This window comes from Eulemur rufifrons, chromosome 19, assembly GCF_041146395.1.
Source record: "Eulemur rufifrons isolate Redbay chromosome 19, OSU_ERuf_1, whole genome shotgun sequence".
Classification (NCBI taxonomy): Eukaryota; Metazoa; Chordata; class Mammalia; order Primates; family Lemuridae; genus Eulemur; species Eulemur rufifrons.
The window spans coordinates 44,167,798-44,191,944 of NC_091001.1; the positions used below are offsets into that span (position 1 = coordinate 44,167,798).

At 37.0% G+C, this 24,147-nt stretch overlaps 1 protein-coding gene and 1 pseudogene across 1 annotated transcript in view; both read right to left on the minus strand.

Annotated features, from left to right (window-relative positions):
• NPHP1 (nephrocystin 1) overlaps positions 1-20,015 on the minus strand; it is a 56,027-nt gene extending 36,012 nt beyond the window's left edge. The window contains exons 1-7 of the mRNA XM_069494599.1: positions 19,947-20,015; positions 16,409-16,482; positions 14,085-14,145; positions 12,880-13,004; positions 5,423-5,639; positions 4,072-4,173; positions 171-274 (exon numbers count right to left, since the gene is read on the minus strand). Coding sequence (XP_069350700.1) covers positions 171-274; positions 4,072-4,173; positions 5,423-5,639; positions 12,880-13,004; positions 14,085-14,145; positions 16,409-16,482; positions 19,947-20,015 — 752 coding nt within the window. The remainder of the gene's footprint in view (positions 1-170; positions 275-4,071; positions 4,174-5,422; positions 5,640-12,879; positions 13,005-14,084; positions 14,146-16,408; positions 16,483-19,946) is intronic.
• On the minus strand, positions 9,896-11,201 carry LOC138400056 (hsp90 co-chaperone Cdc37 pseudogene; annotated as a pseudogene).
• Positions 20,016-24,147: the final 4,132 nt, after the last annotated feature.

The window sequence follows — 24,147 nt, forward strand, 5'->3', positions numbered from 1 at the left end:
AAATACACTAAAAATAATTACAAAATTAAAGTAAGAATGATATTTAAGCAAACAACATGAAAAGCTCTCAAGGTACAAGCTGTCTCCATTTTAAGAAATTCTTGAATTATTTATAATAGAAAAAAAATAGTTTCCTACACCTATGTTGACATCCTGTCACACCTCTGTACCTTTGCTTAACTTCTGCTCCATCTGCTGTTTCATCCACTACCTCAACATCTTCTTCAGTGCCCTCTTCACTTGACTCTTGGCCTCCTTCTTCTTTATTATACAGCTGAAAAATCATTGAAATATATGCTTTTTAACTAATACAAAAATTAATCGGTAATTTCAAAAAGACTCAAGCATAGATAGGAATTTAGTATATGATGGGCTTAAAAATCAGTGGGGAAAAATTTTCAACACATGGTTGGTAACTTCACTATTTGAAAAAATTACAAGAATTGAGATAGTAGGACTAATCAAAAATAAATTCCAAATGGAGAATTTTTTCAAACGAAAAAAGAAGTAAAGATAGAAATAATAGAAATATAAAAGCATTAGAAGAAAATAATCTTGAGATGGGGAAAGCCCTTTCCAATTATGATAGGATAATCAAAAATTGCAAGTGGAAACATTGACAGATTTAGCTACATTAAAAATAAACATGGCTGAAAGTCAACAAAGAAAATATCTAACATAAATTTCTAAGGGTTATTATCTTTATTATTAAAGTATTATGAAAATTCTTATAAATCATTAAGAAAAAGATTTTTTAAAATCCCTTTAAAAAAATGGCCAAAAGAACTGAAAAGGTAATTCACAAAGATGACAAAAATGGTCATAAAACATATGAAATGCTGCTCAACCTCATTAGGAATACAATAAATGCAAATAAAAATAATGACACTTTTTTTGCTGGTTGTGTTGGCAAAATATTAAAAAATTGATAAGAGCCATCATTGGCAAATATGTGGGGAAGCAAGCACTCCCAGATGTTTGGGGTAGGAGTATAACTTGGCATAACTTTTCTAAGGGGCAGACTGGTAAATCAGAATATAAAGATGTAAACCCTTTCAACCAGTGATGGACATCTAGGAATTTATCTAAGGGGAATAATTGGCAGGTCTACAAAGATATATGTGCAGATTGATCACAAGAGAGGTTGCTGATTGGCTACAACCTATTCTCCACCTCTTCTTTTCTAACAAGATTCCTGGTTTTAGCAATAAGCCAGCTAAAAGACTACATATTCCAAGTCTTCCTTGCAGCTAGGTGTTGCCAGGGAACTAAATGCTGGTCAATAGGCTATAATTAAAAGTTTCTTCTGTAACTTCCAGGAAATCTTCGTAAAAAGGTAGCAGCTCATGTCTTTTGATTCCTTCTTCCCCTTTCCCTTTTTGGGGCTTAGAATCATTAAGTAGATCTAGTAGCCAACTTAAAACTAAAGAGGTAACTCTAGGACCGGAAGCTTCACATCTAACTACAGAGTGAAATATTAGATAGGGCCTTGCCCAATCCTCAATTGTCTTTCTCCACACTTCTTCCATGCTTGAGAGAAATGTGCTTTTACCTTATTTAAGTCACTTTTTTTAGGATCTTCTGTAACTCATAGGGGAAGCTAATCCTATCTTCTTTGCAACATAATTGACAGTAATCATAGGTTGGAAACTAGCCAAACGTCCATCTAAATGAAACTGGAATCTAGAGCTCTCGTGTGCAATACAGTAGCCCTTTGCCTCATATGGCTAGTGAGCTCTTAAAATTAGTCCAAATTGAGATGCGCTGTAAATGTAAAATACACATTGGATTTTGAACTTAATATAAAAAAAGAAAGTAAAACTGCTCAATATTTTAAAATACTGATTATATGTTGAAATGATATTTTTGATAGATTGGATAATATAAATGTATTATTAAAAATAATTCTACCTGTTTCTTTCTACTTTTTTATAAAATGTATAATAAAAATTTTATTGTCCCTGGTTTCTGGCACAGAGCTCCTAACCCCTTGGAATTTCCTGAGTGATAGGAGTGTGTTTTCTTATTCATAACGACTCCCCTTCAACCACTCCAGAGTTTATGCTAATGAGGCAAGTCCAGGTGGGCCCCTAGATAGCTTCAGGAAGGGGACTGGTTGCCAGAAGAACCAACCTTGGGATTAGAGGTTGGAACTTTCAGCCCCACCTTCCAACCTTTGGGTATGGGAGAGGACCTGGAGATTCAGTTAATCACCAATGGCCAATTATTTAGTTAATGCAATAATAAAACCTCCATAAAACCCCTAAATGATGGGGTTTGGAGAGCTTCTAGGTTGGTAAATACATCGAAGTGCTAAGAAGGTGGCATGCCCAGAAAGAGCATGCAAGCCACCCCCCACCAATACCTGGCCTTATTTTTCTCTTCCATTTGGCTGTTCCTGAGTTGTATCCTTTATAATAAATTGGTAAATGCAAGTAAAGTGTTTTCCTGAGTTCTGTGAGTTATCCTAGTGAATTACTGAACCCCTGAGGAGGGTTGGTAGAAATTCCTGAATTTGTAGCCAGTCAGAAGTACTAGTGGCACTTGTGACTAGCATCTGAAGTGGGGGCAGTCTTGTGAGATTGCACTTTAACTTTTGGGGTCTGTGCTAACTCCAGGAGTTAGTGTCAGAATTGAATTGAACTGTTGTATACCTGGCTGGTGTTCGAGAACTGATGTGGAAAATGACACCTATTTGGTGTCAGAGCAAAACTATGCACTTGGTGTCAGAAGTGGTATCAGAAAAAAGACCTCTCAATGTGGTTACAGGAAAATTTTAAATTGCATGTATGGTTTGTATTATATTTCTATTGCACAGTGCTGATCCAGACAGATATCTACATTTCTTGGTACAGAAAATAACCATACTTATATCATAAAATAAGAAAAAATAGACTACAAATTTGCATGTATAGTATGTTCACATTTTAGGAAGAGAGTCATATGTTTGTGGAAGCTAACACAAAGTTAACTGTGGTTATATTTTACAATAAACAACAGACACCTATTAGTTGTTATGACCAGCATTAACCCACAAAGCATCTTCACTGTGAGACAACCTCTCCTAGGGCTCACATGCATAAGAGTACTTCACAGGCCCCCAGGACCATCAATACACAATGTTTTTTCCATGCCCCGCCCCTCTAAAATTAAAGCAAAGTCTGTATCTCAAATTATTCACTAGTCAGTTGATCAAAGACTACAGCAAATTGTATATAGAGTATATTACAAGGTACAACCATTATGGAAAACGGTATGAAAGTTCCTAAAGAAATTAAAAATAGAACTACCATATGACCTAGCAATCCCTCGTCTGGTATATAACCGAAGTAAATGAAATCATCACCACCTCATAAAGATATCTGCACTCCCATGTTCATTGCAGCATTATTCACAATGGCCAAGATATGAAACGAAAACAACCTGAGTGTCTGTGGACAGATGAATGAATAAGGAAACTATGGGATATATACATACAATGGAATATTATCAGCTGTAAAAAAGAAGATCCTGCCATTTGCCATAGTATGGGTGAATCTGGAGGACATTATACTAAGTGAAATAAGCCAGACACAGAAAGAAAAGTAGGGTATTAACATAATCTCACTTGCATGGGGAATGTAAAAAAAAAAGTCAAATATAGAGACAGAGAGAATAAAATAATGGTTATCAGGGGCTAGGGAGAAGGGAGGAAATGAGGAGATGTAGGTGAAAGGATAAAGTAGCAGACATGTAGGATGAACAAGCCTAGAGATCTAGTGTATGACATGAGGAATACAGTTAATAATATTATATTGTATCCAGGATTTTGGCTAAGTGAGTAGATTTTAGATGCTCTTGTCATATAAAAATGCCATGTGAGATGATGAATATGTTAATTTGCTTCACCCATAGTAACCACTGTACTATCTATATGAGTCCCATAACATCATGTTTCATACCTCAAATACACACAATAAAATTTATGTTAAAAATAAATAAATAGAAAAATAAAAAATAAACTATATAACAAATAAAAAATAATGAAAAAAAAGTTTTGAAAGAAAAGGAAAGCATAAACAACAAACTAACCTCCAGATAGGTTCTGGGAACAAGACCTTCATTTCCTTTGGCATCTTTAGCTATCCACCAACCATCAGGGTTTTTTTCAATTATAAGGAGAATTTCCCCTTTCTTAAAACAAAACAAAAAGTAAAAAAAAATTTTTTTAAATTCAGTAATCATGAGTATATTTCATTGTTAATGCTTCAAAATATATGCTGGAAAAAAGGTATAGTCTTTTCATAATCCACTATTTATCCTAATTTTTATCAAAAGATTCCCTGCCACCCTAACCCTAAACCTGTGACCCTAAATGTGACTATAATGAATCATTGTTTTTGTTTACCTAATATATATTGGAACCATATATTCAAATGGAAATCATTTTTCACAATCATTTTTAGGGCCCCATACTTATCCCAGCAATTTGATTACTGTGTACAACATTTTTGAATTTTTTAATCTATCTGGAAAGATATCTTTCAGAGCAGCATATAAATTCCCAAAGAAAATCAATTCGATTAAAGTTAAATCCTATTTTGAAGCAAAAACAGTATTTACTGGATATAATTAATTACCCACCTAACTCACCAGATATATTTTGAATAACACTGAACCATTTATAAAAATATAATCCATTTTTAAGAACAAATAATTTCCACTGCTAAGGACATTCAAAAGCAAAGATTTTCTTAAAATACACATTATTGTCTAATATTGCTGGCATTTTCCAGGAAATTTGAAAAGAAAATCTATAAATTAAACCATATAACTAGTTGTATAATATTTTTGTGTATTTTATCATTAATCCATTACTAAACTTTGAAGTTTTAATAAATATAAGGATTGAGATTCATATATTCATTAAAATTTCTTTGTTCATTTCTCTAGCAGAAAGCACAGTCTCAAATCCATTTAAAAACCACAACTTTGTTCCTTCATCCCACCTGCCATTTATTTATGCCCAGGCCAAGCTAGCATGCGTGCAAGGCCCTTTCACATCCAAGTTAATGCAAAGATCTGCTGCATAACAGCAGAAAGTATTCCCTTCTATCTCCATCTATGTATTATACATTGCCTAACTCACCTGAATAAATTTATACATAGGACATTCAAAAAGGAATTATAAAATTTTACCCTGAAATGAGGAATTTACCAACATTAAAGCTACTTTCAAATACATTTAGAAGAGCTAACTTTAATAACAGAATCTCATATTACTACTGCTTGTAAATCATAATTACTTATTTTATTTAAAAAGATGGAATCTCACAAAACTTGATTTCAGGAATATGGAATACAGATGTACAGGAAGAGTTTTCTTATTCTCTTAGGTATGCACATTTATCCTTAGATTAGTTTCCAGTCTTAGCCTACCTACCTTAAATGTAAGGTCTCCAGCTTGCTGAGCAGTAAAATCTCCAATTGAAATGTATTCTTTATTTGTTGCCTGTTTGTGAGATTCACTTTCCTGCTTCTCTTCCTCTTCCTCTTCTGAATCTTCCTCCCCACTTTCTTCACTTTCTTCAGTTTCACTTTCTTCTTCATCTTCCTCAACAGACTGGTCACATTCCTCTCTTTCAGAAAGTGCCCCAACTCTGATGAAAACATTTCTGTGATTAGAATCACTGGAAATAACATACAAGAACCGACCAAGTATAACTTCTATATACAGAACTGTCCCATATTTGGAGTTGGCAAATAAAAGAAATAAGGGGAAGTATTATCCAGCTGATAGTTTCTATCACCTAGCTAACAATATGTGACTGGAGAAACTGAGTGTGAGGAAGGAGTGGAAAATGTCAATAATTGATTTTCAGTTTTTTTCAAACTATGCATTTAAAGCTATAAATTTCCCTCTAAGCACTACTTTGGCTGCAACCCATAGTCACAATTTATTATCATTCAAAATATTTTCTAATTGCTATTATAATATTTTCTCTGGCCTATGGGTAATATAGAAGTGTGAGACAATTTCCAAACATTTAGTGATTTCTCCCTATTTTTCTGTCATTGAGTTTTAATGTAATTCCAAGTCATCAAAGAATATATACTACATGATTTCAGTCCTTTAAGACTGGTTGAAAATTGTTTATGGTCCAATGTGGTTCATTTTGGTTAATGTTACATGGCACTTGAAAAGAATGTGTATTATGTAATTGACTGCAGTCTTCTACATATATACCACATTCATGAGTCACATAATGATGTATTAGTCAATGACAGCAACATATATAATGGTGGTCCCATAAGATTATAATACCATATTTTTACTGTACTTTTTCTATGTTTAGGTACACACATACTTACACCATTGTGTTACAGTTGCCTATAGCATTCAGTACCGTAACATGCTCTATAGGTTTGCTATACCACATATCCTAGGTGTGTAGTAGGCTATACCATCTAGGTATGTGTAGGTATACTCTGTGATGTTCGTACAAGGATGAAATCACCTAAAGAATTTCTCAGGATGTATCCCCATCATTAAGCAATGCATGACTGTATATGTATTAGGTCTAAGTGATTAAGGATTATGGATTATTTAGCTCTCCTTTAGTTCTGGCAACTTTTGCTTATACATCTGAACCTATGTTATTAGATGCAAAAACATTTAGGATGATTTTTTTCCTACTGAAATGACCCTTTTAGCATTATGAAATTTCCTTCCTTATATAGTAAATTACTTCTGGCCTTAAATATCTAATATTAATATAACTGCACCATTTTTGTCTTATTTATAATTGTATGGAAGGCCTTTTTCCAGTCTTTTACTTTCAACCTGTCTACAATTTTATACTAAAGTGTACTTTTTCTAAACAGTACATATTTGGGCTTTTAAAAAATCCAATCTGACAATCTCTTTCTTTCAATTGGAGTGTTATTCCATTTACATTTAATGTAACTATCCAAATGGCTGCATTCAAACCATGTTGCTATTAAGTTTCTATTTGTCTCATCTGTTATTTTGTTTCCCCTTTTTTTGCCTTTTTATGGGTTAATTAAGTCATTTTGAGTACTCCATTTTACTGGCTATACTTCTTTGTATTATTTTGTTAGTGATTGTTCTAGGTATTCCAATATGCATCCCTAACTTACCACAGTCTAATTTAAATCTATGTAACATTTCACCTAAAATAAAAGAATTTTAAGATAATATAATTCCATTTACCCAGTCAGCCCTTTGTACTATTGTCACATATTTTACTTCTACATATGGTCAATGCTCATTGTTTGCAGATTCTGTATTTGTGAATTCATCTGCTCACTAAAATTTACTTGCAACTCCCTAATTAATACTTGCAATGCTTTTGTGGTCATTTGTGGATATGCACAAAACAATGAAAAATTTGAGCTGCCTGATGTACACATTCTCAACTGAAGGTGAATATGGTGACATTCTGCCTTTCTTTTCAGCTCTCATACAGTAAACAAGTGTCCTTTTTGCAGTGTATTTAGTTTACAATTTCTGTACTTTTGTGCTTTTTGTTGGGGATTCTGCTGTTTCAGATGGCTCGCAAACATAATGCTGAAGTGCTGTGTAGTGTTCCTAAGCACAAGAATGTTGTGATGGGCTTTACGGAGAAAATACATGTGTTAGATAAGACTTGTTCATAAATGAATTATAGTACCATTGGCTGAGAGTTCAATGTCTATTAAGCAATAATACATATTATATAAGGTGTCTTTAAACAGAAATACCCATAAAACAAAGTTGTGTACTACTCAACTGATGAAAACATTATGACCAGAGGCTTATAGGAACCTAAGTCTGTATTTTCCCTAGAGCAATGGTTAGTATTCAATAATCCAATGTTTGTGACAACTTTACAGAACATAACTACTGCAAATAATGAGAATCAACTATATATTATAAATCCCCAAATGTATCTTTTGCTTTACACAATCAAGTGTCTTTTTAAAAGACATGTAGAAAATTTTAAAAAATAGGCTTTTATATATCCTCACATACCAGTGTTGTTCACTTCTTCTTGCAGAGAAGTTTCCATGTGGGGTTATTCCTTCTAGCCTAAAGAACTTCCTTTAGCATTTCTTTCTTTCTTTCTTTTTTTTTTTTTTTTTTTGAGACAGAGTCTCACTCTGTTGCCCTGGTAGAGTGCAGTGGCATCAGCCTAGCTCACAGCAACCTCAAACTCCTGGGCTCAGGGGATCTTCCTGCCTCACCCTCCCAAGTAGCTGGGAATACAGGTATGTGCCACCATGCCAAGCTAATTTTTTCTATACATTTTAAGTTGTCCAGCTAATTTCTTTCTAATTTTTTTTTTTTCAGTGGAGATGGGGCCTCGCTCTTGCTCAGGCTGAGCTCAAACTCCTGAGCTCAAATGATCCGCCTGCCTCGGCCTCCCAGAGTGCTAGGATTACAGGCATGAGCCACCGCGCCCGGTCTAGCATTTCTTATACTGCAGATTGGCTGACAAATTTTCCTCAGCTTCTGTTTGTTTGGAAATGTTTTTATTTCACTTTAATTTTTGATACTTATGCTACTTTTGCTGGATACAGAATTCTGGTTGAATTTTTTTTTCCTCTAACATTTTCAGGATGTTACTGCATTGTCTTCTGCCCTGTATTTTTTCTAATAAGACATCAACTGTAATTATGTCAGCTCTCTGTACATAATGTTTCCTTTTTCTCCCTGACTGCTTTACGATTTTCTATTTATCTTTGGTTTTCAGCAGTTTGACTATGATGTATCTGTGTGTGGTTTTCTTTGTATTTATTCTGTTTGGGGTTCCCTGAGATTCTTGGATCAGTAGATTGATAGATATCTCTTTAAAATTTCAATTTTAAATGTTTTCAGTCATTATCTCTTTAAATATTTCTTGGGTTCTATTCTTTCTTTCCTCTCCTTCTAAGACTTCAGTTACAGGTATGTGGTAACTTTTAGCCATGTCCCACATCTCTCTTACATTCTGTTGTGTTCTTTGCATTCTTTTTTCCTTTTTGTATATCCATTTGAAAAATTTTCAGTCTGTCTTTGGGTTCACTGATACCTTCTTCTGTTATATCCAGTCTTCTGTTAAACCATCCAATAATTTTTAAAATTTCACATATTTTATTTTTTAGTCCCAGAAGTTTCATTTTTCTCTTTATTAGTTTCCATTTCTCTAAGATTCCTCTCTATTCATCCAATCTGTCCATCTTTTCCTGTAAATTCTTTAACATTAAAAATTGTTATTTTATATTTATTTCCTAATTCTCATATTTCTGAGGTTCTGATTATTTTTTTCTCTTGATTATAAGACATTTGCCAGCTTTTCAAATCTATAGATTCAATCAGATTTTGGAAGTTCTCAGCCATTATTTCATCAAATATATTTTTCAGTTAAAGAATCTTTATTTGATTATTTTTCTACATTTGAATTCTCTTAAAATATTTCACCTTTTTTTCCCCATTTCATCCATCTTTTCTCCTATTTTCCTTAACATATTAGTCATATTATTCAGAAGTCCTTGTCAGCTAACTCCACTATCTGGATCAGATCTGGCTCTTTTATTGACTGTCTTATGGCTTATCAATCATGTATTTCCCCTGCTTTTTCACATTTCTGGCTTTTTTTTTTTTTTAAATTTTTTAGTTATTTTTTTACATCTGAAATCCTTTATTGGAAGATCATTGCTGCTCACCAAATAGAAGACTCAGACAGCAGATGAACAGTGAAAACAGAGCCCACAGTGACCAGAGTAGGCCCCTCGGCTGGGGACCCTACCCTCACCCTCCACCCCCCACCTCATGGACCAGCCTGGTGACTTCTGCCCCTCCCTTGACCCCTGGCGTTGGCATAATGCTGATGGGGGGCAGAGGCGGGGGCTGCAGGCAGTGAAGCCCCTTCACTCAAAATAAGAGACTTGGATGAATGCTGGGGAGCAGGGGCAGAGGAAGAGGGACTGAGCAGGCCCCCTGGGCTAGGGGGAGCAGCAAAAGTGGAGGAAGCCAGGAGCTGGGGAGATGGTGTTTATTTTTGTTTTCTGAAAAGGGGAGCACAAGGGCCTCAGGCAGGTGGCGGTGGCAGCTAAGACGGTTTACGCACTGATATCCTTCACCTGGTGTGGGGATGGCTTCCAGAAGCGGGTTTCCGGTACCACCTCCTCCTCCTCCTTGGCCTTGCTGGACTTGCAGCTGGGGACCCAGAGGTCGGAGTCGATGCAGCACTGCATGTGGTACTTCGCATCGGTGGGGCCCATCTAGCTGATGGCATCTTGGAGCATCTGTACGTCCTTCACATTGGAGCACTTCTGGAGTTCCTCAGGGAGGGACACGTTGACCTCGACTGGGCCCAGGCTGCCGGAGTCCAGCAGCTTCTTGCTCTCTTCCTCTTTGTACTCCTTCATGGCCTTCTCCATTCGCAGCCCGGCGTGGCCCCGCACTCGCTCCATGAAGGCATCCACTTCATCATTGAAGCCCTCTATGTACCGGCAGTCAGCCAGCTGGATCTTAGGGAAGAACTGCGGGAAGCAGGCATGGGGGGGCCACCTTCAGGCTCTTGGCCAGCTCCAGGATGAACTGCGTGCCCACAGTCTGGTGGGCCACCTGCTCCATGAGTGCACACACATTTCTACTCCACCTCTAGGCCAGTGCACCAGATGTCCAGGGAATTGGCTATCTCATATGCTAGGTGGCCATTGTCTGACAGGTACTTTTGGCTGTTGTCCCAGTGGCAGAGCATGTCAAAGTGTTTCATCTGTTTCTCGTACTTTTTCACAAACGTCTTGTATTTCTGCTCCCTCACCTCCTCTGAGGCCTCCTCTGCCTTCTCAGGCTTTGGTTTGTATTGATCATGCTCTTGCTGCAGCCATCTTTGCTGAGCGTGTCCACATTCCAGGGCATGATCTGCTCCTTGTCCATGTCCTCCAGCTTCTGCTCGCAGCTCTGCTCCTCCTTCTGCCGTTGCTGCTGCGCCTCGGCCTGTTGCCATTCCAGCTCTGCCTTGTGGCCTTGTCTTCTGCTGGTGCTCGGCCACCTTATGCTTGCACTCGCGGCAGCCCCTGTCCAGTTCCTCCTTCTCCTTGTGGAACTGCTCCATATGCTCCACCTGGGCCTGGTGCTGGCAGCAGAAGAGGCTGGCAGTGTCAGTGTTGGAGTGCATCTTATCCTCATTGTCAGACACCTTTATGTGGTCCTACATGTTGTAATCCACCATCTTGCCTCGGTGGCCAAGTACATTGGGGCCTTTTTTCCATTTCTAATAATTTTTTAAATTACAGGATATTGTGATGGACACATCATTCTACAGATTTAGAGACTTTGGATTATGTTACTTTCCTCTAAAAAGTTTTGAATTTTTTTATGTTACACAGTTAAATTATCTTGTTCCTGTTTAGGTCTGCTTTCAGGCTTTGTTGGAAAAGTTCTACTTCAGTTTTGTCTTTATTCCTAGATCATTGTCATTACTCTCGGGTGTTTTCTTTAATCCTAGGGCATGGGCCTTCTATGATTTCCACTAAATGCCTGAAGCACTCCCCAAGGTCTCCTTATTCTAGCTAGGTACAAACTCCAGTGTTTTTCCAGGACTGTGTGACATCCAGAATCTGTGAGGCTCTCAGTCTCCCAGCAAGCACTTTCAGCCATGCCTTCCAGAATCACGCCCTATATATTTTCGGAGACCCTTCAAATTTCTGGAGTTATCTCTCTGCAACTTCCTTCTCTCTATGGCGCCTTGCTCCACAAGTCCCAGTGGACCTAGCAGCTTCAAAGTGTGATCTCTGACTCTTCAGTCCAGGAAGACTGCTGTTCCCTGCTTAGGATCCACTTTCCTATATCATAGCCCATAATTTATCCCCAGGGAGAAAGTCTGTGTGAATGTAGGACTCGCTTCATGTGTCTCCCTTTATCAAGAATATCAGCCCTGCTTGGTTGATATGCAGTGTTGTTCAACAGCTGTTTTGTATATTTTGTCCAGACTTTATAGTTACTTATGATGGCACAGTAAGTCCAATACCAGCTACTCTGTCATTCTCAATACTGGAAATCAGTAGACATTTCAGAATCCTTGCATCTACATCCTTTAAGCGTTCTTTTACAGTATAAAATTTGGGGAAGAATATTTTAAGACTCTGAATAATTAACTTTTTTCTTTTGCTTTCCATAAATTGGATTTGTTCATACAAGGTGAGTATACCTAATCCAAAAATCAAAAACCTGAAATGCTCCGTAGTGCTCCAAAAATGCAAAACTTTTGAGCACCACATGATGGTTAAAGGAAATGCTCATTGGAGCATTTTGAATTTCAGGTTTTTGGATTTGGGATGCTCAACCAGTGAATATAATGCAAATATTCCAAAATGTGAAAAAATCCAAAATCCAAAACATTCTGGTTCCAAGCATTTTGGATAAAGGATACTCAATCTGTATCGGCAAGTCTTCTTTGTAATTTTCAGAAGCTATTATTAGCATTCACTCCAACAGAAAAAACAATGCATGTTTCTGCTTCAAATCTTTAAAGAATATTTATCAAAGGGGGAACTATACAAGTAGGTAATCCAAATCATTGTCCTTTTACCTATCAACACTGACATTAAAGGAATCATCCCTATTTTCTAACATTTGTTTATTTAGCTTTTCAGATCTCTGTTTTGTTTTCCCAACTAAATTATAAATTACCTGCGGGCAGAAACTACCGCTTACACTTCTTTACATCTTTCATGGGGTTGAACACATTGTATTAGACACAATAAATAAATGTTGACAGATTATACTATTAGTGTCATTTGTTTATATCTATGCTGTTATATGTCCTTATTTTGAGGCAAAACATTAAAACCATTGGTGACATAGTATCTTTTAAAAAAGAAAAAAAGAAAGGAAGAAAGGAAGCATACTCAGTTGTATCCTCTTTACTTATGGTGACAGCAAGTTCCTGTAGCTGGTGGGTAAGCTTTTCCAAAAGATTATGTTCCTCTTTTTTTCTCTCATTATAGTTCCCAACAGGTGCAAGTTCATCAGCCTATGACAGAATATAGATCTATTTCACTGAAAAATTAATTTCAGTTTCCTATTATATTTATTTTAAAAGAATAACAACAAAAATTCTAATAAGTGCTAAAAGACCAAGTAAATGTCATTGTGAGATTATACTTACCATAGGGAAATAAGATTTAAAGGAAATATAGACTACTGAATTAGAATGCAAACCAAGTAAAAAATAAAATTATACTAGTTGTTTTGTTTTCTTGTTAAGTATTGGAGACCTTCCATAGACAGTAAGGGATAGTTTCTAACAGGATATTGGCTTTAGAGACAAGAAGACAGGTGCCAATCCCACCTTTTGCCACTTATTGACAAGAGAGATATGGTTGTTCATCACTGAGAACCTCAGTTTCATTAGTAAAACAGGAATAATCAGGTTTTCAAACGTAGGGTCGGTCTGCCCACTAAGTTGAAAAGTCTTGTGTCACTGGAGAAATTCAGAAGAGATGCTTAATGACCATGTGTCTCAGATGCAGTAAAGAGGATTAATACATGGGCAGGGAGCTGACTTTCAAGTGTCTTCCACTTTAAATGCTCCATGGCTCTTGGGCCCTGGACACCTAGGTGAAGGCCAGGATCATGAGGGGGAAAAAAAAAAGAACCTGAAGGGATTGTCGAGGGTACATTGTCTTTCCTCCTATTTCTGCAGAGTCACTGATATCAAAGCTGTCCTGTGTATGATACAGGAGGCTTCTTTACCACTTACCCTCAGGGTCAGATTATGTATTCTTCCCCACAATGAATTTTAAAACAATTCTAAACTGTAAAACATAAAACTTACAAAGTGTAAAAGTAAAACTAGCTCCTTCCAGGATTGTTTGAGTCCTCAATAGTGGATGAGTTCATCAAAACTGAACTTTCTCAGTATTTAGAGCCCTGGCATTTTTGCTCTGAAGCACAAATTTAGCAAGCCTGTTGGGCAAGTCAGCACTGACTGTGAATAGACTTTATCACTAATGCAAACCCAGGAACTTACCAACTTGAATTAATTTCCACTTAATGAAAATACTTGTATAAAAAGATTTTTTTAAATAATATGATTAACCATAATACTTACTTTGTTTAATTTTTGAAGAGCGTTTTTATTTTCATCTATTGCCTGTTTTAACTGGATACATCTAAATTTTTTCAAAAAGAAAGAAAATATATTGATTTTTCCATCGTCAGAACCAGAAAGCTATTTTGGAAAATCATTCACAGTTTTTGAGTAGGCAAGGCAATTAGCTATTGAGTGAGCAATGTTAAAAAAATTCACATGTAAATGCTTCCCCACCCCTTAGCTCAGATGATCTTCACAGCCAAGCTGGCAGGTACACAGACATGATAACCAAGGCTCAGAAACCTTCAGTGACTCTGGGCATGTTTCCTATCTCTAAAATAAGGAAGAACACTGGCCTTTAAAATGCTTCTCCAGCTCTAAAATTCCATAAACCTAGGAACTAGCCACAGAGACCCAACTAATGATAATAACAGCTAAAATTATTGTGTGCCAACCATAATGTTAAGCAGTTTACAAGCATCACTTCATTTTAAGCCTCCTAACAACCCTCACTCCAGTTGAAAGTAAAGTTCTAAAAAGTGTCCAAGTTCACATAACTAGCCAATAGTAGAGCAACTATAAGGTGTTTCAGGAAGAAACAGACAAATGGAAATACAGAAATTATCTTTTTGTAGAATAAAACCTCCCAGAGCTCATGAGAGACAGGATTTTTCAAACTGAAAAGACCCACTGAGTATTAAACAGATAAAAATGACACCTAAATATACTGTGATGACGTTTTAAAACACTAAGGCTGAAAAGTCCAGAATTGATAATCAGACTTATCAGCATCACTGCATACAAAGAAAACAGAACACTGTCTTAAAAGGTTTAAGTAGAAATTATTTTAAATTCTATACCCAGCTAACTATTAATCAGGGCAAAATGATATTTTCAGACATGCAAATATCAACATGAGTTGTTAAATGACAGTGAAGGGATCTTTTTATGCACAGAGAAGACTATTTATGGTTACTTGGACTTAAAAATAATTATTAGTCTATTAAAATAAAACATAACAACCTAGTTTTCCCTGGAACATCAAATTTATCCTATAAATCTTATTCTGTTTTTAAATCTAGTAAAGCAAGTACAATCAGTTTCACTTTTCTTTCATTATTGTTGATTAATTCAACTTGAACTAAATTCCTTAAACAACCCATCCTACTAATAATTGTAAATTAAATTCCATTTGACATTTTAAAAGTCATTTATATTTTATTTTGTTTTTAAGCATTTTGAATAGTTGACTTAAGTAAAATTTTTCCAAACAATTCTAATGAATTGTTTAAACTAATGGAATGAATCTCATGTTCTTTTGAATGTTATAAACTCTTTAAATATCTCAAACACATAGATTCTTAATGATGTCCTAAAATGTATTACTAGCTTAATTCAATTTAGTTCATCATGTCTATTTAATTTTAAACTCTCCCAGGGATCCAAAAAAAAAAAAAAAAAAGGAAAAACAAAACAAAAAACACCCACCTAGAGAACAGTTTTGTTATCTCAAGGAACTTAAAGTCATCATTCCAAGCAAGGACCAATTGCTTCTAGACAGATTTCTGACCAGGTACAGGATCTGAGGCAAGGGCCTAGGGTTATTCTGCCTACATTATGATGTTCACACTAAGCAGTTTTTATAGCTGCTGTCACAACAGCAACAAGCCCTCAACTATCAGGTTTAGAGTGTTTAGATTGGGTCTTTCTAGATTCAAGTCACATCACTAAGTAATTCTTCCATCTGATTCTAAAGGTCCAAAGCCTGTGCCTCCTCTGAGATTGCTTTTAAGTGCCTCCCCTTGCTTGACTGAATTCTGCATTTTTCAGCTGACTTAAAACACTTTTATTGTCTTCCTGCTTTGTCTTATGGCAAAGTAATGTTAGACATTAACTAATCACTGTGTAACTTAATTTTCTCATCTGTGTTAATAAGTGTTTCACAGTGTTATTGTGAAGATTAAGTAAAAGTTTATAGAGTACAGAGCACAATGCTTGGCACATAGAGAATACAAAATGAATGTAAGTTGTCTTCCCTCTTAACATTTACAATTCCTTATTTAATCTTATCATTACAATATTTAGGCCTGATAGATATGGATAACTGTAAGAAATATTTCTAAGTACATTTTAGAAAATGTAATCCACTGTTAACCTCAATACTATCTCCCATTCCAGTATTACATTGTCTTCTTGGAAATAGTATTAATAAAAAGAAAAAGGAAGGAAGAAAGGAAAGAAAGGAAAGAATGCCAGCCTCAAACAACTTCTATGCCTTAAATGATATTCATTGAAATATAAGTGCAGTTCCTGGAAAGCTTATACAACTTAGGATATTTTACCTTTGGTAAATATCTCGCCTTTTATTGGGTTCTAGAGCTCCTTTCAGTTGGCTTTCAGAAAGCAAACTATCAACCTACAACAAATGGAGACAGTTTAAAATATTACATTGTTAAATACCACATTGGCTTAGGAAAGAAAATTTTACTTCTTTTTCAAATATTTTCTAATGAACACTTTTAAACAAACATCAAAGATGAAAGATTTTTACAGTGAATACTCATATACCCATTATCTAGATTCCACCATTAACATTTTACTATACTTATTTGAACTATCCATCAATCCATCTTATTTTTTATGCATTTCAAAGTAAATTGCAGTCATCAATACACATTTCCCCCAATGTACTATGGGTGTTGCTAACTAGAGTTCAATATTTGTTGTAAAATTTATGTACAGTAAAATGCCCAAACCTGAAGTGTACATTTGTTGAGTTTTCACAAAAGCATACACCTGAGTAACCCAGATCCCTATCAACATATAGAAAATTGCCATCACCCTAGAATGTTCCCTCATGCCCTTTCCAATAAATCCCTACCCCATTCCTCCAGAGACAAATCTGTTTTGATTTTTTTCTACCACAAATTAGGTTTTCTTGCTCTTGAACTTTTATATAAATGGATTCATAAAGTATGTACTCTTTTTTCCTTTTAAAAGTTTGGATAGCTTTTTTGTATTTTTAATTGATATTAATATATCATAGTTGTACACTGAATATGTACTCTTATGTAACCTTTCCACACAGCATATTTTGGAGATACTTCCATATTGTTGTGTGTATCATTGGTTTATTCCTTCTTATTATTGAGTAGTATCTACTATAGTGAATGTACAATTTTATACTAACTTAGTTTTTAAAATTTTTTTAAATTGATACATAATTTTTGTATATATTTATGGGGTACGTGTGATATCTGGTTACATGAAGAGACTGTGTAATGATCATTGACTTAGTATTAACATTTTACAAACACCATGGGTAACTTTGACACACTTCTTTGATCTATTCTTTGCAGTTTATGTGGAGAAGATAAAGTGGATGGAAAAAGAGAAATAAAATTTCACTAGCTTCTTCTCTACCCTTGCTTTTTGGCATCCATCTGAATATTATTTACAAAAGTCACATACCCAGTGACAGAGCCAGTCACAGGCATAACCCAGAGGGGCTGCTGATTACTTGTTACGTGGACATCAAATTGAAAACCTGTTCCATTTTTTGCTTCAGGTGTCCTCTGTGGAGACAGGGCAGAATGGGCTAATACCATCAAAATGCCCATTCTAGGTACTCAAGGTATCAAAAGGCTCCTGAGCTAATTTTTCTCCAGGTTGGATAATCCTTGTAGTGGTTTGTTTTAATAATCATTTTTATAGTTTACTTCTAAGACTTTTCCTGTTCTCCTAATGTCTCACTAAATTTAAAATTAGATAAAGAATCTTATTAAGAGTCTACCAAAGCTCAGCATAAGTCATTGCCCCATCAAATTTTATTTTCATTTCTACCAGAAGAGTATTTTACTTTCTTTATATCACTATGATTTCAATACAGAGTCACTTAAATATTTATCTGCCAAACCCTTCTTACTTTTAAAACAAGGGTCTAAAGCTGGACAGAATATGAGCATCAGTAAATCTCTTATCTGCCAAAGATCATAAAATAATTTTATTTTGTGGAAAAATATTTGGTAATAGATCACATTAAAAAGTTAAAATTAATAAAGTGAAATAAAATAGATGAATGACCTATTATTTGCTATTTACTTTTTTCTTTTCTTTTTTTCCTTTTTTGAGACAAGGTCTCGCTCTATCTCCTCACAATCATTGCCTCGAACTCTTGGGCTCAAGCTATTTTCCTGCCTCAGCCTCCCTAGCAGCTGGGACTACAGGCGCAACCACCAGGCCCAGCTAATTTTATTATTTTCTATAAAGATGGGATATCACTATGTTGCCCAGGCTGGTCTCAAACTCCTGACCTCAAGCAATCCTCCACTTGGCCTCCCAAAGTGCTGGGATTACAATTGTGAGCCACAGCACATGGCCCTTTTTTCTTATTTTATTTTATTTTTTTAGAGACAGAGTCTCACTCTGTTGCCTAGGCTAGAGTGCTGTGGCATCAGCCTAGCTCACAGCAACCTCAAACTCCTGGGCTTCAGCAATCCTTCTGCCTCAGCCTCCCGAGTAGCTGGGAATACAGGCATGTGTCACCATGCCCGGCTAATTTTTTCTATATATTTTTAGCTGTCCAGCTAATTTCTTTCTATTTTTAGTAGAGATGGGGTCTTGCTCTTGCTCAGGCTGGTCTCGAACTCCTGACCTCGAGCTATCCTCCCACCTCAGCCTCCCAGAGTGCTAGGATTCCAGGTGTAAGCCACCACGCCTGGCCTCCTTTTATTTCTTATTTTTAAAAGTAGTATACATTTAGTGAATTAAAAAAATTTTAATATAAAAAATGAAGAAAAACATAATAATCAACATTCTACCACACAGAGATACTATTTTAGCATGTTGCCTTCTATATTTTTCTATGTATATTATATATTTTAAAGCTTATGGAAATACTGTATATTCCATTTTATATCCCTTTTCTAACTTGACATTTTTATCACAAATATTTTCTCTAACACATTAAAATCTCTTTAACAAAATTTTTATCACAGTATTATATCCCATCATAAGTTATCCGTTCCCCATTATTTACCAAGTTGTATCCAGTTTATTCTATTCTAAGTAATAACGTGATGAATACTTTTAAAGTTCAATCTCTGTCCCAATTTCTAATTATTACCTACAGCAGACTCCTATAAATGGAATTACCCAATCTAGGAGCATGCATAGTTGCTACATCTTGTCAAGGTGCTTTCCAGAAATGCCGTAAGGTATACCTTACACACTGGAGCAGTGAATTTAAGTGCTTGTTTCATCAGACCTTCTCCAGGACTGAGTGTCATGATTGTTTATCTACTCTGCAATTACTTGATTATCTTGGGAGTTAACTTTTCTTATATGTTTACTCTTTAGTTCACGTCCTCTGCTCATTTGTCGGATCTTAATTTTCTTCTTACATATTAAAACTATTTCACTTGAGTTCATGGAAGCAATAGCAGTCTCCACTGGAAGAAGGCTCAAAGGAAAGAGGTTTGGAGAGTGGAAGAGTGGAGCTGGGCGAAGAGCTGGGCTGGAAATAGTTACTGAGAAAAGTTTAGATTGAGCAATGACGTGAGTTAAGCGAGCTGTTGGAGCAGGAGGTTGGTGTTAGGGCGGTGCGGGAGGAGCCGTTTAGAGGATCTTTCCGACCTTTGGGAGGTTTCGCCCGGGACTGGGGGTTGGGCTGGGATCAGGAGGGGTTAGTATTGGGATGTTGCGGGGTAGGGGAGCGTTACAACTCGGGAAGATAAGTCGGTCGGGGGCAGGCTCCCAGGATTAGGGTGGAGTCGCGGTGAGGAACACGCCGCGCGCGCAGCCACGCTTCACCTCTCTCTCGCCCCAGAGCCCAGGCCACCTCGCTGTGCCCAGGCCCCTTGCTGCACAGCCTGACCATACCTGTTGCTTCAGTTCCTGACTGCGGCGCTTCAGGGCCTGGAGGGGATGGCGCGGCAGCCTGGGCAGCATCTCCCTCCCAGGGGCGTCCAGCTCACGCCGGTCGCCAGGGAAACCAAGGCGGCGGCGCGGGACAGTGACGCCATCGCGGCGCGCCTCCTTACCAGCCCTAACGGCCCCGGAGGCTGGTCGCGAGGAGAGTGTGGGGCTGATCTCGAGTCATCACCTGCCGGCACCCTGCAGGTTCTGAGCTCTGAGCTCAGGCTCACTTCCCAGGGAGTCATTTTTCCTGGCCAATTCCTAAGGATTGGGGAACGCCCCGCTGCGCCCGAAACTATATGTCCCATAATGCACCAGTATTACCACGATGTTCTTGGTGGGGTACTCTTTATGGCATTTGTTTTCTTATGCCAGCTTTGCTAAGTTAATCTTAAGACGCAATGTGAGCATCTCAAACTCTTCTGTTGATTGCAAGGATAGCTTTCCTATATCGCCTTCATGAGATGTATGATTCTGTGGCATACTCTCACTTCGAAAGGCAGTTTTTAATTCTTTGCCATTTGGGGTATTGCTGAAGTTTCATTTCATTCTAATTTTGCACATTGGCCATCCTGACCAATTCTGAATTCCGTGAGGATGGTGATTCTGTCTGTTCTACAGCAAGTCTGTGAGCACCTAATGAGTTCTCATTATGATTGCCAGTTAACATCGACTCTCAGGGAGGTCGTAATATTTCCCCATGTGGGACTGCGTCCTATAAATCCAATTCCCAAGCTCCACTACACCAAAATTGGACTTGAATAAGAATGATGATGATCCAAGCTTGTCTTCCAAATGATGGACCGCATTAAATAAATGTGTATTCTTCAGTACAATACATAAAGTTGATTCCACAGGCCAGGCTAAATTGTCACTTGCTTATTTATATATGTATTTTTTTCTTCAAGTATGATATATAAAGAAAAGTAGACAACCATTAAGTGTGTAGCTCACTGAATTTTCACACTGAACATACCGCCCCCCCATGTTAGAAACAGAATATTACCTCCCCTCTAACAATCTTCCCCTCCTATCCCCTACCCACCCCACCCCCACACCAAAGGTAAACACTATCCTAACTTGTAACAGTGCAAACTTGTTTTGCCTCTTTTTGGACTATATAATGGAAACATGCAGTGTTTACTGACTTCTTGTGTCCTTTCAACACCGTGTTTGTGGGATGCATTCTCATGTGTAGTTGTTCGTTCTCATTGCTCTCTGAGTTCATGTATGATATACTTTAATATACTCATTCATTCTACTGTTGCTGGGCAGTTTCTAGTTTAGGGCTAGTATAAATAGTGCTGCTAAGAACACTTTGGTACATGTCTTTTGGCAAACACATGTACACAATGATGGGTCATGGGCGTTTTATATTCAGCTTTAGTAGATACTGCCTGGTTTCCCAAAGTGGTTATACTAATTAACACTCTTATCAGCAGTGTATGAGTTTTGTTTTTCACATACTTGACAGCATTGGTATTGTCTGTTTTGTTGTAGTTTGTGTCTTTATTTTTGTTAGGTAGATAGTGAGGGATTCTGGGTCTCTTAGGGACAAAAGTGGGTGCTGTTGCCCTATCTTGGTCCTGCCCAACCCTGATTCTCCATACCTGGGGAGGAGGGAATACCCTACAAATCTGCCAATCAGAACTTGGTGTGCCAGCTGCAAAAGAATGCAGAGGACTCTCTAGCCCACAGGCCAAGCCACATGGGCATCATAAAGTCTGAAAAGTGACCTAGAAGCCACATGCATAGTTAAGGCTCAGGTCATGTGACTCTGAACCACAAGGAAGGTCCCTATCTGGGCACTATAAAATAGGACGCAGACCATGGCCAAGCTCGCTCTCTTTGCCCTTCCCTTTGCCTGCCCTGCTGCAACAATCATCCGGTCATCATCTGTGGCGTATGTATCATGCTCTGTAAACCTGTATCTTGCTCTATAATCCTATCTTTCTCTCCTCAATAAACCTCATTTTTGTGCTTGCCTAACTTTGGCATGTCTGGTCATTCTTTGGCCATGAGTTTGCCAAGAACCGACAGTTTCAGACTAAAACCTGACATTTTGAATTAATTCTCCATTAAAGCTCATGATACTTAAAAGTTCACTTAAATAGCCAGAAATAGTATTTCCATTAAAAATGTTTGTAACAATAAATGAGAAAATAATAAATGCTATATTTTTAATGGATTAATAAATCAGAATTTAGAGATAAGTGGTAAGCAAAAAAGAAAAAGATTGTGCTAAAAACAAGCCATCAGTTATGAAATTCTCATTCATTTAAAATTTCCATGTGTATAAATAAATTGGGAAAAAATTATTCTGTATCTACTGATTTATAAAGATTTTCATATTTTAAGTGGAAAAGTTATAGGGTCATGGATACTATGTTGGTAAAAATAAACTAATAAACCCTCAGTATGTGTCTGTATGAACACTGAGGAAGGGTGCAAAATATTAATAATTTATTACTGTCATTCACCTGAGTTGGGAAGATGCCTTTGACCTTATATTAACACATTTTTTTGTACCATATTGTTTCAGTTACAAGCATTTATTACTTGTGATTTCTGGATTAGCATCATCAACATCACCTGGGAGCTTGTCAGAAATGCATATTCTCAGGCCCCACCATAGACTTAAAGAGTCACAATCTATATTTTAACAATTCCTAGTGTGCAAATTCAAGTTTGAGAAGTATTTATTTACTGTTCTAGGAAATGGGATTATTCAGCTAACTACCTCCTTTTTCATTAATTTGCATTTCTATTGACTTCTTTTAATGCTCAGGACAGTCACCTTAACACTAAGTCATGGTTATCTGTACTTATCCCTTGATGGCATTATAGAAACTGATGTAACCTAAAACAATAAGGATATGCAGTGAGGTAGCCAAAAGAAACCAAAGCAAACCGTGGCCAATGTTTCTCCTGAGAACAAGCTATTTCATAAAACTCATCAGGATTTCTTTCCATCAGTGTATTAAACTGAGTATCAGATATTTTGTATTGCTTCCTCACTGAAACAGAATTTAAGGGCTTTTGAGAGACTCTGTAGGGACAAGGGTGACTTTACTTTAAATACTAATCCACCTTACTAACCCCAAGTCCAATAATGCCTCTAAAATGTCTAGTTGATGCATTACTCTTTACGTAGGAAAAACCATTCACTGTAAGTTTCAGCTTTCCTCCAAACCAACCCTTGATGCTGGTGCACTGTAACATCAGCAGCAATTTCTCAGCCACCTACACATTCCCTCCAGAGCACGTGTATTTTTTCCCCACAGATATAAGCCCTGGGTCTGGAGGGTTGAGGTGTGAAGATCTACCTGTTTTGCCACTGCCCAAGACTGCTTCGGTCCTTAAATCCCCCTAATAAATCATCCCATACTGACAAACTGGATTTGTCTGCCTCTTTATTTGGTTTCTGAGCTTTCTCAGCATTTGGGGGTCACTTTGCATATATGACTCTTTTATAGAACAAACTCACAATTTACAAAGAACTAGTGGAACAAGGTGATTCAGAACAAAAAGATTACAGCAAAGAATAAAGTTTGCAGTTTCAGGGTCTTAAAACAATCCACTTCAAATACAAATGGCAAATATTTATGAGCACATTGGTGCAAGGCTTAGACCTGTGGTACAAGATGTTTCACACTGCTCTCAAAGAGCTTACACACTATGGTAACACCAGAAACACAAAATGATACCAACTACCACAGAAATGTTACTTGGTGACAGAATGCCCTGCCAAATGAACTGTGAGCTGAGCACCACAATCACCTGGGGAACTTTAAAAACCCTAATGCCCAGGCCATATCCCAAACTGCATGGACCAAAATCTCTGGGGAGTGGCATGCAAGGATTAGTATTGTTAAAGCTCCTAGATGATTACAATGTGCAGCCCTGTTGAAAACCAATGCTCTAGACAGAGCTATTGAGAGAGGAGGAATTTCCCGCCTCATGGCCTTTATCTTCTCACATGATTGAGAGCCATCTAATAGAATGAGAAACATAAACTGGGTTCAAGGAAGTCTTAGTTACTAGAAACCAAAAGAGCGCAGTCACAATAGAACCCATTTGTAATGGGCCAAGTGAGAAAGGTGAAGTATCTGTCTTTGGTAAGTTTGGTGGCCCAAAAGGAGAGCAAAAGCAGTGGTGAGGGTCA